Source organism: Schistocerca gregaria, chromosome 6, assembly GCF_023897955.1.
Source record: "Schistocerca gregaria isolate iqSchGreg1 chromosome 6, iqSchGreg1.2, whole genome shotgun sequence".
Taxonomy (NCBI): Eukaryota; Metazoa; Arthropoda; class Insecta; order Orthoptera; family Acrididae; genus Schistocerca; species Schistocerca gregaria.
Genome location: NC_064925.1, coordinates 320,802,851 through 320,817,627, shown reverse-complemented (window position 1 = coordinate 320,817,627; position 14,777 = coordinate 320,802,851). Strand labels below are relative to the sequence as shown.

Here is a 14,777-nt window from a genome sequence, read left to right as displayed (position 1 = left end):
TAGGTTGAAACTTCCCGTTTCCTGAAGCGTCACAACAAGATGAGAAAATATCAGTCAGGAAGGTGGGTTCTTGTCAGGATATCGCTCTCTGTATAGTTCCGCTGCCTGCGTAGCATTTCACCTACCTTCAACAACAATAAAGGAAATGTTATGTCAAGTCAGTTTGTAGGAGGGACAGTCTTTACTGTGTGCCTACTCTGTACAACAGTATTTAAAAGGACTGAACTACTGTACTAAATGTACCTGTACATAAGAAAACTGTATTGCAGTTACTGTTCTGCTAACTTACACTCCCCATAGATGAGTACCGTTCCTACTTCCTCCTCATTGGTGTACATTCTACTCACTCTTCATTGGTGTACATTCTACTCACACAACTCTGCAACTGACAATGGTTGACAGAATGATGGGTGTGCATTCTACTTATGTTCACATTTGTCCTCTGTCAATGTCAGCATGTGGATGTGTTCCATTACCCCGATTACCTGCACTATGTGCTGGGAGCATCAACGTCAATGTAGTGTTATGTAATTAATAATGTTGTGCTTCAGTGAATGGTACACTGTGATACATTTTTGAATAGGTCTGTAGGAGAGGAAATGAATTACTGAATAAAAAATACCAGGTGCCATTTAAAATAGTCATACCACTGTTCATATCTTTGTAAAAACACAACGAAGACAATCATGCTGATTGATGTCCCCCTGTTGGCTAAAGAAATATTTGCTTGAAACATTTTGTAATTTACATCTGGACAAACAGTTTGGTCAAGATAAACGGAACACCCTGTATATAGTTTTCCCTTAAGATGAGTAGCCATATATATTATCTGCATTTGTTGTAAATTAACTTGATTGTTTGCTGACAACTATAATTAACGTCAAAACGTTTTAGGAAACTAGTAATTTTTACCACAGGTTTCTGTGCTGCCTTAATAGAAATCTCGTTTTGTGTCTCAGCTTCAATTCGTATAGCAAATTAGCAACTTTCTAGCTCTACAGATTAAAAGAGAATCAGTAGGTTTAGTTTGAAGTCCTTGGTTCACTGCTTTGTAATACATTGCACCAGCCAAAATGCAGCCCCCCTGTAAATGCTGTTCTCAATCAGGAGTGAGTTGGTTGACTTTCATAAGCAGCTGGAAATTGCCCTGTCTACTATCAAACGATTGACAGCTGATACAAATTGGTGTGTTGGAAGTGCTCCCAAAAGCTGTACACTTGTGATGCATGTACCAGAGCTACCTTTGTTAGAGTGCATACGACCCGGGACTACTGAGAGATCCAGGAAAAACCGAGGAATTTTTTCATCCAGGTAAAACCTGGAAATTTTTTAGAATTCCGGGAATTTTTCATTGTTCTAGTTTTCAGTTGATTTTTTTGTAACATTGACTGGTAAGAACCAATACTCTAACAAAGGATATTGCTGTATCTCCCTACTGCAGAATAATACTGCAGCAATAAAACATGGAAAAACAAAAAAAAACTTAAGTTGTCAAAGAAATGCACCGTGTACAGCAACAAAACAAAGTGTTCACACAAGCATCTGCCAACAGCAAATGTGTCAATGGCTTTAGGAAGACGATGCAATGCTTCATACCGACAAACTGCCTCCAATGAGCGTGATGTCACAACTGTTTACATTACATTTTGAGCAATTGTGAACGAGTGCTTGCGCTGTTGAGTCGTGTATGGGTAGTACCTTCTCCCACTTCTAGCTACAGAAGTGTGGCAGTTAGTTGTATAAGCAATAGCGGCAAGCACCCAGATGCTACCTGGAAAAAATTTTACTGGCGCACCTAAGTTGTCAGATTCATGCATGTGCAACAGGCCTGGATATAGGGGTTGGGGGGCAAACCGGCATATCTGCCCTGTGTAGTAATTTCTGTTAGGGGAGGGGAGGGGGGGAGGAAGACCCTGTTTCACAAAGTGTCTAGCATCCAGCGTGCACCGGTCTATTGATTATTCATATGATTTTGAAACGCATCCTTGTTGAATAACAGGTAAGAAAGATTATGTATTATCTTCTCAGTGTAACCAAGAAAATGAAATTTTGGCAGAAAATTTTTTGTCAGAATGCTACATTGGTAAGGGCCAGTTGTACAGTCCCCATCTAGCAGCTGCTAAAGTTCTATTCTGTGAGTAGCATGGAAAACACGTACTAACACCTAATGATGCCTAACCAGAGAATAAACGCGGGATAATTAAACCGGTGATTGTGGCATGGTTAGTCAAGTTAATCGGAGGATAAGTTTTAACCCTGGCAGGAATAGTTACAGAATTAGTGATGACAAGATTGTTTGTTAGAACAAGGAAGGAGAAGAAACAGGGACAGCACACAAATTATGGAAGAATATGACGATTCCAAATTTATATAAAAAATTTGTACTATTACTTTTAGATCTCATGCTTCAGAAGCTAGAGTTTATGAATGAAGTGTGAAACTATTTCGTAAAATGAAACTTTTTTCTTGTAGTAGGCCTATTAGGCTTTTGATATTGGTACTTCATGATTATTTTCTGTCGTATTATAAAAATGCTCATGGTGCAGAGAGTGGCAATTTCCTCTAAATGTTCAGAAATGTAAAATTTTGCACTTCATAGAATGAAAAGAAAAAAAATAGTATCCTATGACTATAATATCAGTGAGTCACTGTTGGAGTTGGCTAACTCATACAAGTACCTGGGTATAACACTTTGTAGAGATATGAAATGGAATTATCTCATAGGTTCAGTCATGGTTAAAGCAGATGTTAGACTTCGGTTTATTGGTAGAATATGGGGGAAGTGCAGTCAGTCAGTCTACAAAAGAGCTTGCTTACAAATCACTCATGCGACCTATTGTATAATATACTCAACTGTGTGGGACCTACACCAGATAGGATTAACAGGGGATATTGAACATATACAGAGAAGGACAGCATGAATGGTTACAGGCTTTTTTAACCCGTGGGAGAGTGTTGTAGAGATACAGAAGGAACTGAAATGTCAGATGCTTGAAGACAGGCATAAACTGTCCCAAAGAAATCTATTAACAAAGTTTCAAGAAGCAGCTTTTAATGATTACTCCAGGGATATACTAAAACTCCCTATGTGTATCGCTCACACTGGGATCATGTGGATCATATTAGAATAATTACTGCACGCACAGAAGCATTCAAATAATCATTATTCTCATGCTCCATATGTGAATGTAACAGGAAGAAACCCTAATAACTGGTACAATGGGACGTACCCCTTGCCATGCACCTCACGATAATTTGTGGAGTATAGATGTAGATACAGGTGTAGATAAGGCATCCACTGTGGCTCTCTTTGCTGCTTAGTAGTTAACATGCAGTAAAGTCACTGCTGAAGTTTACATACAACTATTTAGACACTGGCAACATGCATCAAAACTGTTACTGATCAGAGTGCAAGAATGTCCTGTTGGCTTTGGAATGATAAAGGTCAAGATTTTTATCTAGGACTGGAGTAGGTCATCATCTTCACTAAGTAACAGGCTCAAATCAGTTTTAGAAGAGACAAAATATAAGAATATTTTAAAATGCATTTTAACTTTGTTTAAATGAACAGAAAGTTTCTACTATTTTATGTACTAAAACTAGTTCTTATCAGTAACCTCTAATCTTTAGAATCATGTAAAGGGATTAGACATGGGTGGCTTCTGTCACTAGTTCTATGTAACACCTATGGAGAAAAATATGTTATAAGAAAAAGTCATCATATCTGGACTGGTGGGATCCGGATTGGAAGACAAAGAATCAGTAATTTAATATTCAGTGGTGACACCATGTTGTGCGCAGTATCACAAGTGAAACTGAAAGAATTACTGCACAGAGTTAAGAGAGAAAATGGAAAACTTGGGTTGTCAGTGAATAAGGAAACAACCAAGATCATGATAATTGAGAGAGATGAATCACTGCCAGCTCCTGATGTACTGTCAGAATAAGAAGAAGTTGATCACTTTGGCTCCCTGAGCTCAGTGGTTCAGGAAGATGGTGGCTCTTCACAAGAAGTATGGTATAGAACTGCTCTGGGCAGGGATGCTGTATTGAAGCTGGATTTGGAAAGACTGAGCTCTAACCAGACTTACTAAATTAAGAGTGCCGAAATCTTTGGTGTTTCCAGTTTTCCTTTATAGTGCTGAATGTGTTCAAAAACTGAAGGGAACTGTAAGAGAATTAATTCTTTTGAGATGTGAACATACAGGCAGTTGCTGAGAATATCATGGATGGACAAATAAACCAACAAATCAGTCCTTCAGGAACTCAGAGTGGAAAAGAGGTTATCTGGTATTTGTTTCCAGAAAATCCTTTAGTTCTATGGTCACAGTGTTCGACAACACGAAGATAACTTGGAATCATTCAAGACAAAGTTGAAGGGAATGGACTGCAGGGAAGACCACTGAGTTGATGGATGGACCAGATAAAGGAAAAGACAAAGCAAACATGAGGTCAGCTAATCTGAGATGCAGAAGACTGGGAAAAATGGAGACATCATGTTAAGAGGATTCTGTAATGGGTCACCAAGAGTGTTGATAATGGGATCAATGAGGCAGATAGCTTGGGTTCCAACATTATTTCTCCAGCCATGATTTTGAAATTCCATGGTTTAAATAGGGTATATGAAGTGTATCTTTAAGCCATCTATAGGGCACTTGACCAGATTAGAAGTCACCCTGATGATTAATTTATCATCCGGTAAATCTCTCTCTGTGATCTGCACTCGTCCACTCAATCAGGAACTGAACTTAACAAAGACAGCGATTAAAAATATCTGTGACACCAAGATCCAAGAATAGGAAGTGCAGTTCTGTTGACTACCAGGGTATGTGGGAATTAGGGTCTTTGGTATTGTAAATTTAGCAAAGTTGCCCATGTGGATAGTTCTGTGCGTATTGATATCTTTATGATGTACAGAAAAAATATGAGTCAGTGAGTAAAAGAATGATCTTGAGTGAAGAATAATTGATACAGCTGATACTAAAATTCAGTTCTTTAAGTTCTGACAGCTGTAGCAAGTCACTTCACTAAAATATTAGACCTTGAGCTACAAGCAACTATCAGAGAGACAGCCTGTCATGCAGTCATGGTACAAGTCATTCCAAATAAAATGAGCAAAGAAAATGATTATCATTAGATTAAGAGTGGACCAGCACCCTACGATACATGGCAGCATTGTTAAAGAAAAGGAACACCAGTTTGTGAAGCTAGCAATAAAACACCATCTGTACCTCATACTTTTATGTGGTGTATTCTATTTGATGATAATACCTTTGATTCTGGTGAACCAGAGAGAGAGAGAGAGAGAGAGAGAGAGAGAGAGAGAGAGAGAGAGAGAGAGAGAGAGCACAAGTGCACCCGCGTGCGTGCACATGTGAGAATGCCACTTAAATAATTACATAAATAAAAAGGGCTTGTAAAGATAGTTTCCGGCTGTGTAAACATGTGATAAAATATGTCTTTGCAGTAATGACTCATATGTTGTGGAGTAAAGGTCAGGGAAGAAAGATTATGTAATATAGAATATTTGCACAATATTTAGGGGAAAAACTGTTATAGTTTTTAGAAAAGATACAGTGGAAAACTGAAAAACAGTTCTTTGTCAAACATGGCTTTTAGTATTCCTCTCTGTTCCTTCAGAGCACAGGTAGACTACACATTCACGTGTTTTACCATCTTGTTTTCACATCCTCTAATTTTGTTCATTTTTATTCCCTTAAAATGTTAAAATATTGGTTTCTCACTCTGAATGCTTTATTAGGTGCTGTAGCTCTTTTAAATGTTGGTCATCTAAAGTGATATCATTCTTTATGTCTCTCTAGGGTAAACCAGGTGAACCAGTCAAAATGAAAGATGAAAAGGAGCTAAAACCTGCTTCCATGAGAGTGAGAGATGCAGCCGAAGCTCTACTTACCATAATTCTGGAACAGGTACAGTTAACAATGTTGGGATATGTATAATAGAGTGGTTAGTACATATTATTATTAGTGGTTGCTATTTTCAGTAGTTTCTAAAATAGTTTGCAGCCCTGTTCTTCTTTTTCTTCAGCATTTTTCTTGTGTTGGCAAAGTCCACTGATGATGAACAATCCCTCATCCATTATTTGGCAATTATTTGACTTTAATTTTGCAGATGATTGCCTTTCCCTTTACTACAATTGTCAGTCAGTATATGAGAAGAAAGTCTTTGAAACTACTTCTCTTTGAATCATGGAAACATTGTTTTGTGAGTCTAGATATTTAACTGTTATTACACTCTGTTTCTAAGATAGATACAATGAGTCAGTTTAGTGTTTTCCCAGATGGATTTGGGAAACTGCATTCAAATTTTGAAATTTCCTGGCATATTGGGCTAACTTTGTGCTAGGCTAAGACTTGAACCCAGGAACTTATATTTCATAGACAATGCTTTTGACGCTGTGAAAATTGATTATGAGCTAGATAACTAAGTTTTAAACTGTCTGAAAATTCTGTAATTTTTTTGATCTATCTTTCAGCACTATATAAATCAATAGTAGGCATCTTCAGCTGATTTGTGGAAGCCACTATGATACCTTAACTTATAGTAATTTAAGAACTTGATTAAAAGATTGCGAAGTTGTAAGAACCATAAACTGTACAGGCTATTGAAATGAAAAAGATGTCCAAAAGCCAAATAGTGATTGTGTGTGCAGGATGGGGGAAGGATAGGTCTTGACATGTACATCAGGGATAGTTGTGTTACTAAATAAGAACCTCAGAGATCTGGTAGAAAGACTCATTAACATTTATAACATCTTAAAGAGGTTTGGGTGGCACAGCTATGGAATCCATCATGCATTTGTATTGCCAAAGTTCCAAATTGAACAAAGGAGAGCAAGAAAGGGACATATTAGCAATTGGAAGCCAGCAGCCAAAAGAGTGAAATACCTCTGCCTTAGTCCTCAGGTACCCGCATCTGAGACTGCACATGATTCTTTCATGTACTTCTGTTGGTTGAGGATTGTGACCAACACTCTGTCAAGGCAGCATACCTCACCATGAAACATGCTTAGCACAGTATTACATCCCAGGATGTTAGATAAGCTGTGAATGGTCTTCACAGAAACCAACTCAAAGTGTAAAAATAAATCCCTGAATAAAAAACTTAAGTAATTCATCCCTACCCCCCCTACCCCCCCCCCCTCCCCAAATAGATAGCCCCTGCACAGTCCTTCCTTCTTCCACAGTAGTGAAGCATAAACTCTAGAAAATGATGAATTACTGATGGCCCCTTTGAATAAGCAGTGCTGTCAGAGTGCCTTACACGCTAAGAGGGTGGTTGTTGTTACACGAGGATCATTTGTGATGCGAGATGCAGTTTTACAATTTTCCTATTCATTCAGTGCCTGTACAGTGGCATCAAATTATGCAGAGGGGTTTTACTTGATGATCTAGTCTTGCATAGGTGTTCTGGTTGACCAACAGTGACAGCAAAGAATTGAGGTGAGCTACAGTCTAGGAGCAAGTCGGTCATGGTGGAGGAGGGAAGTGGTCATGTGCAGTGACAAGGCGAATGCATAGCTGCTGATAGTAGATGGTACTTGCCAAACTGCTGTCACCTCATGAGCCAGACAACACAGGGACCACAACACTCTGTTTGGTGTGCATTAGTGAAGATCAAGGGGAGTGGGGTGGGGTGGGGTGGGGTGGGGTAGGGTAGGGTAGGGTAGTGTGGGGTGGGATGAGGGTAGGGGAGGAGTGGTTAAACAGTAAAAAGGGGTTTGATTTAGAAAAGGATCCCCTACAAACTTGCCAAGTCATTAAATTTTGACAAGTACTCCAAAAGTAAGAAGGTGAAGCTTATAACTAGTACAAGTTTATCTGATAGGACACTTTTACAATGAAATGATGCAATATGGCTGAAGGCTTTATTTCATTTCCTGATTACTACCTGTGCACTGTTTGGTATCCAGGTGGACCATTGTTTTGTGGTGTGTGCTATAATGGTCTTCCAATCACCTAAGAATCTTCACAATTCTGGATGTAATAACTAATGGAGGCTGAGAGAAAGAAACAATTGTAAACATGCTGAATGCTGATACCAAAGTTTAAAGAAGTTTGCGGGTTAGGCACAGCAAATGTTATCTTCTTTGTTTTCTTAAATTTTAGTTACCAGTTGAAATAATCAACAGCTACTAATGGTGTCTTCTGGGATACACATTCCATTCTAGTCATTTATGGCAAATACCAAATTACTCAAAGTACAAGAGCAGTAGGCTGGAAATTACATCTTATGTCCTGTGCACAGTATTTCTAGAATAGGTGTCAGTAGCTCCACAAAGAGGACATCACTTTAATTCGTATGCACAGGTGCACCAGGTGTGGGGCAGTGGATGGATTATAAGTATAAAACTTCACCATTTACAAGAGCCTGAAAACTATTTTTCACAAACAGTTACTTCCATGAAATTTAGGCAATCAAGGACAGACTTCATGAATTCACTTTCTACTTTTACCTAAAATGCATTTGGTAGGTTGCTTGCTCTGATGTCATCTGAAAAAGAGTGAATGCCTGCGTTTGCCTGACATGGACAGTTTGATATCTCCATCCGACGTGTCACCTTTACTGCCTCTCTGGCCATATTTAAATGTGGGTGCAGCAGACTGACAAACAGAACATCTGCTATCAACTGCTCAAGGTAGAAGTGGCAGCATCTAAATGGCCCCTTCTTGGACATGTAATAATTAATATCTCTGTTGTGTAACAATTTACCATCTTCAAACAATGGAAACTCCAGGTAGGAATATCAGCAGTGTAGGACGAAAAGGAACGCTACTTACTGTAACGAAGACATGTCAAGTTGCATACAGGCATGATTAAAAGACAGTTACAGAAAGCTTTTGGCCACAGTCTTCATCAGTAAAAGAGAGACACACTCCATTTACATACCAAGTAAGCACATCTCACACGCACACGTCCACCAACTACAGCATTTTAGATTGAGATGCTCGAGTTGGCAGTCGTGCATGCGGACGCACGCCTGCCTCTCTTTTATTGATGAAGGTCATGTCCAAAAGCTTTATGTAAGTGTCTTTTAATTGTGCCTGTCTGAAACTTGGTGTTTCTTCTTTGTGGTAAGTAGCAATCTATCTTTTCTTATATTGTTGAATTTACAATCTCCATAATTTTTACATAATTAACGTTAAGTTGCATTAGTTACTAAAAAGTTTTAGCTCGACTGCATTTAAACATTGCCGGATAGAATTTTTAGAATGGAACAGACAGTAGAACATGATCTCTGAACTACCTCTTTGACAGTCCTTGTATTCATTGTTATTTACACTAAATTCTTGAAACTTCGTACGGCTATATTATTTAACTAGTGTAATAAAGTGCTGTAATTAGAACTTTCTGTGACAATTACAAATCTATTATAAATAGGAACATTTTCATTCCAAATTTAGATTTTAGTAAATTACTTGAAAACTAATAGAGGTAGCTTGATGGAGTCACATTAGTTAAAGTTTTTATATCAAACTGAGTCTACATACTAATGTTCGTCTTTCTGAATCTGATATTTAGTAACTTAAATTTTTCATAAAAACTCCAATCATGACCAAAATATTGAACTGATCAAGTTGAGAGTTGTAAATTTTGATTGTGACATACACTTGCACAGTCTGAATAACTTTTAGCTTTCTAGCTGCATTATTTAGCGCAACTTATTTTTTTCTTAAAACAATATACACAAACCTTATTCATCTGATCATTCTGAGATTTCACAAAGTTGTTGTTAATATGCTGAAGAGTGCACTGACAAAATTTGGGAAAGTAATTTTATTTCACTTTTAGATTATGACACATTACTTTGTATGCTAGGTGCAGGCACATTATAGTGATGTGGTCCTAGTAGTAGTGAATTCGGTTAAGTTCCAGCACACCCACTTGCCTCTGTATCTTTATAAATGATACAGCATCTATGTCACTACACAGGATATACAGTTTTATTGTCTTTAGAGGATGCACTCACAGACTCAGCATCATTGGGAACATGTGTGTTATCTGCCCCTAACTGTAGCCTAGGTTTACATAAGTAAAACTTACAACTAAATCTAGAAACATAAGGGACGTTCCATGTGTTATTTCCTTTAATTGTAGTTGCCTGGTGGATGAGCCTTAGATAGAACTTCCTTAAGTGGCCTATGGAGTTGCTTACAGGAGCTTTTATGGTTGCAGCCTTTATAGTAGTAGCATTTCAATATAGGAGCCATACAGTCTACTTCAAGCAGAACCAGAGCAAGAGGAACAGAGAGGGAACTGGGTAGCACTATGGTCAACATATACCTTTGATGTTTCCAGTTATTGATATGCACAATACCATGATCAATACTGACCTGCCCTTCTCATGAGCAATGAATTTATCAGCTCATCATAGCTGATGGTCGTCATGAGGTTGAGTGGCAGCAACCAGTTGCCAGGGAGAAGGGACAAGGGACAACTGAGAATTGATGTCAGCTGGATCAGGGCTTTATGTGGAATTTGTGGTGACAAATTAAAAATTGTGCTGGACTGGGATTCAAATACAAGATCTCCAGTTATGTTAACCATTGCACCACCCAGACACAGTGTTTATTGCAGTTGTGTGAACTGCTTCGGCATACCTCTTGGCTGACCCACATTCCACCTGGGGCGACCTATCCGCAGTTCCCACCCTTGTCCTCCATGCTCGCTACTTTGAGATTTTCGCAGGAGGTCAAACGTATTGTGCATACAGCACACATTTTCACTCATTGTCACTGATTCCACTTAAAGCCATGATGCAATCAACATCAGTAGTTCGTTCCCTTCCCTTTCCTTTCTCCACCTTTGATTTACATAATGACTGTCAGAAATTATCACGCCAGTAACTGACGGTTGGTATAATGGAGCCACATCATTTCCACACGAATAGTGATGTAATAGTATGTGTTCTTGAAACTAATTAGTTAATTTGCTTTTTACCTAGAACCCTTACTTACAAAGAGTAAATCTTCTCTTTACTTTTAGTTTTTGGAATGAGTGTTAAAGGTAAAGAAACTTAGGACAAATCATAGCAGAGCTCCTGATATATGTCTGGAGGTCTATGAGGTGAGTGATGCAGATCCTGGCAGTGATAATGCTACTCAGAGAATGGGGATTGTGTACATGAAAGTGGTCATGATTCAGGAACAGAACAACAAGTGTCAGAAAATGATGAATGTGAGTCACAGGAAAAAGTAATTCAAGAGGACATATTTCTTGTAGGAAAAGGTGGGATAGCTAAATGGAGGAAAAGTAAATATCTTAGCAATGTTAGTACAGGAGCTTGTAATATTATTACACATTTTTCTGGATGCAAAAATGAAGTTTGAATAACAAAGACAGGCACAGATATTCCAAAGTTATTTTTGGAGGAAAATATGATACCCATTATTGCAATGTACATCAATGAAGTTCATGGTAACTTTTCTATGGAAAAGAATCGTAAAGAAACAGGTGCTATAGCGATCAGAGCTTTCATTGGTTTGTAATATCTGTGTGAATCTCTGAGACATTCTAGAAAGAGTTTATGAAAGATGTGGGACAAGTCAAAGGGCAAAGGACCTGAATCATGTTACTTATGCATGAGTGGAAACCTATCCAGGTTGCACATGAGATGTCTGATGTTTGATAGTATCCTTGGTAGAGGTGTTCGCAGAGAGAATGACATTTGATTGCTATCAGAGAGACACTGGAGCTATTTATAAACAACTGCCAAAAATATTTATCATCTAGTGTATACCTTACTGTATCTGTGTATTAAATGTATTATATTTAGATTTAAATATAACACTCCTAAAAGAATTCATATATACTATTCAGAGTGTCCAAAAACACTGTTTATGTTGTGGATGACACTTGTCATCTGTGCAAGTGACTGTCAGGAATTATCACGCAGGTATGGAGGATTAAGGGTATAGTGGAGCCAAGTCATTTCCATGCAACAAGTGGTGTAATAGTAGGGTGGGTAGGATTCTTGAATGAGACAAATCATCTACAAAGGTGTCTGATTTGAGCAGAGATATTTGTTAAGACATGCATCAACAATTCAGGATGGATAAGGATACGGCTAAGTTTATGTTATACACCTAGGTGTATGTCAGTGTTAAGATGGTATACCTCACCAAGTGACTCCCTCACCCATGGTTTTGTCAGAACTTTCTCTTTACATATGAACGGGTTGTGTGCAGTTAATCATCATATACAGAGCACCTACCAGATAAGCGTTCCAGTACCATACAACCCCTGATACAGAAACATTGAGGGCTGCCAACAGACCTGACTTCAGAAGAATCACTGTGATTTTTTCAGAATGATTTTCTTAAGTTCATGTGAGCTCTAATGTATGGTATACGACGGGGACAATATGTATGTTTAAAGAGCCAGTGATGTCTGTGGTTTTTTTTCTGTCCCATAGAGATTATTATTTCTTTCTTATCTCAGACGTTATGTCTGGTCTAAAGTAGAAAGTGACGCGGACCTTGATCAAGTGTGACTTCCTTTTAACTATACGGTATATGTTATATTGCATTTAGGAACTTTCGGGTAATTGAACATGTATCAGTAATTACGGATTTCTGTAGTTGTATATATAATTTTGGATGTAGCTGTATTGCATTGATGTACTGGTGGACATTGTGTGGTATGACTCCTGTAGTTGATAGTATAATTGGTATAATGTCAACTTTATGCTGATACCACATATCCTTGATTTCCTCAGCCAGTTGGATGTATTTTTCAATTTTTTCTCCTGTTTTCTTGGAATCTTTGTTTTTAATATACACTCCTAGAAATGGAAAAAAGAACACATTGACACCGGTGTGTCAGACCCATCATACTTGCTCCGGACACTGCGAGAGGGCTGTACAAGCAATGATCACACGCGCGGCACAGCGGACACACCAGGAACCGCGGTGTTGGCCGTCGAATGGCACTAGCTGCGCAGCATTTGTGCACCGCCGCCGTCAGTGTCAGCCAGTTTGCCGTGGCATACGGAGCTCCATCGCAGTCTTTAACACTGGTAGCATGCTGCGACAGCGTGGACCTGAACCGTATGTGCAGTTGACGGACTTTGAGCGAGGGCGTATAGTGAGCATGCGGGAGGCCAGGTGGACGTACCGCCGAATTGCTCAACACGTGGGGCGTGAGGTCTCCACAGTACCGCCACTTCCCAGCAAATTAGGGACACTGTTGCTCCTGGGGTATCGGCGAGGACCATTCGCAACCATCTCCATGAAGCTGGGCTACGGTCCCACACACCGTTAGGCCATCTTCCGCTCACGCCCCAACATCGTGCAGCCCGCCTCCAGTGGTGTCGCGACAGGCGTGAATGGAGGGACAAATGGAGACGTGTTGTCTTCAGTGATGAGAGTCGCTTCTGCCTTGGTGCCAATGATGGTCGTATGCGTGTTTGGCGCCGTGCAGGTGAGCGCCACAATCAGGACTGCATACGACCGAGGCACGCAGGGCCAACACCCGGCATCATGGTGTGGGGAGCGATCTCCTACACTGGCCGTACACCTCTGGTGATCGTCGAGGGGACACTGAATAGTGCACGGTACATCCAAACCGTCATCGAACCCATCGTTGTAACATTCCTAGACAGGGAAGGGAACTTGCTGTTCCAACAGGACAATGCACGTCCGAATGTATCCCGTGCCACCCAACGTGCTCTAGAAGGTGTAAGTCAACTACCCTGGCCAGCAAGATCTCCAGATCTGTCCCCCATTGAGCATGTTTGGGACTGGATGAAGCGTCGTCTCACGCGGTCTGCACGTCCAGCACGAACGCTGGTCCAACTGAGGCGCCAGGTGGAAATGGCATGGCAAGCCGTTTCACAGGACTACATCCAGCATCTCTATGATCGTCTCCATGGGAGAATAGCAGCCTGTATTGCTGCGAAAGGTGGATATACACTGTACTAGTGCCGACATTGTGCATGCTCTGTTGCCTGTGTCTATGTGCCTGTGGTTCTGTCAGTGTGATCATGTGATGTATCTAACCCCAGGAATGTGTCAATAAAGTTTCCCCTTCCTGGGACAATGAATTCACGGTGTTCTTATTTCAATTTCCAGGAGTGTATTTTTCCCATGTGGAAGTTTCTTTCTATTTTATTTACATCATTGTTAAATAATTTAGTTAGATGTGAATGTGTTGAGGTGAACTTCTTTAGCCAGAAATTTGCTATTTTATTTTTTCCAGGGGCTTTCCAATTGTGAGTAGAATTAATTGCTTTGGTGACTTCATGTTGCAAAATTATCACTTCAGGAATTTGTGGTATCATCTTGTATGTGTGTGTTTCTGCTTCTATCCACCGTGCATGCCTGTTATGTTGTATCGGGTTTGCCCGTATGTTGCTCCAGAAGTGTTCCATGTCTGTTATGTTTGGTGGATTGTCTATTTTAATGTGTATGTTATCTGTTGTCTGGTAGAATTTCTTTTGGTTTGCGTTGAGTGTTTGGTTTTGTTTCCTTCCATTTTCACTTTTTTTTGTATCTTCTAAGTCGTTTGGCCAATGCTTGTAATTTCTGCTTCTTTTCATCTAATTGCTCTATCGCTTCTTGTTGTAAGATTTTACCTAACCTCTTTCCCCCCCCCCCCCCCCCCCCCCCCAAGGTGGGAAGTGTTTGCAAAGCATATATCTACATGTGTTCTCTTAATAACAGAACTGGTATGGTAGTAACATTTTTTGACATTTAGTGCCAAGGCAAACCACATTTCCTGCAGTAAAGTGACATGATAACTTGCTGCAGGGTGTC

General features: G+C 39.6%; 1 protein-coding gene across 9 annotated transcripts in view; it reads left to right on the top strand.

Moving 5' to 3' along the window:
* Window positions 1–14,777, top strand: part of LOC126278998 (ral GTPase-activating protein subunit beta) — a 360,574-nt gene that overhangs the window by 227,764 nt on the left and 118,033 nt on the right. For all 9 annotated transcript variants that reach the window (XM_049979327.1, XM_049979325.1, XM_049979321.1 and 6 more), the window contains one exon: window positions 5,823–5,930. In XM_049979327.1, coding sequence (XP_049835284.1) covers window positions 5,823–5,930 — 108 coding nt within the window. The remainder of the gene's footprint in view (window positions 1–5,822; window positions 5,931–14,777) is intronic.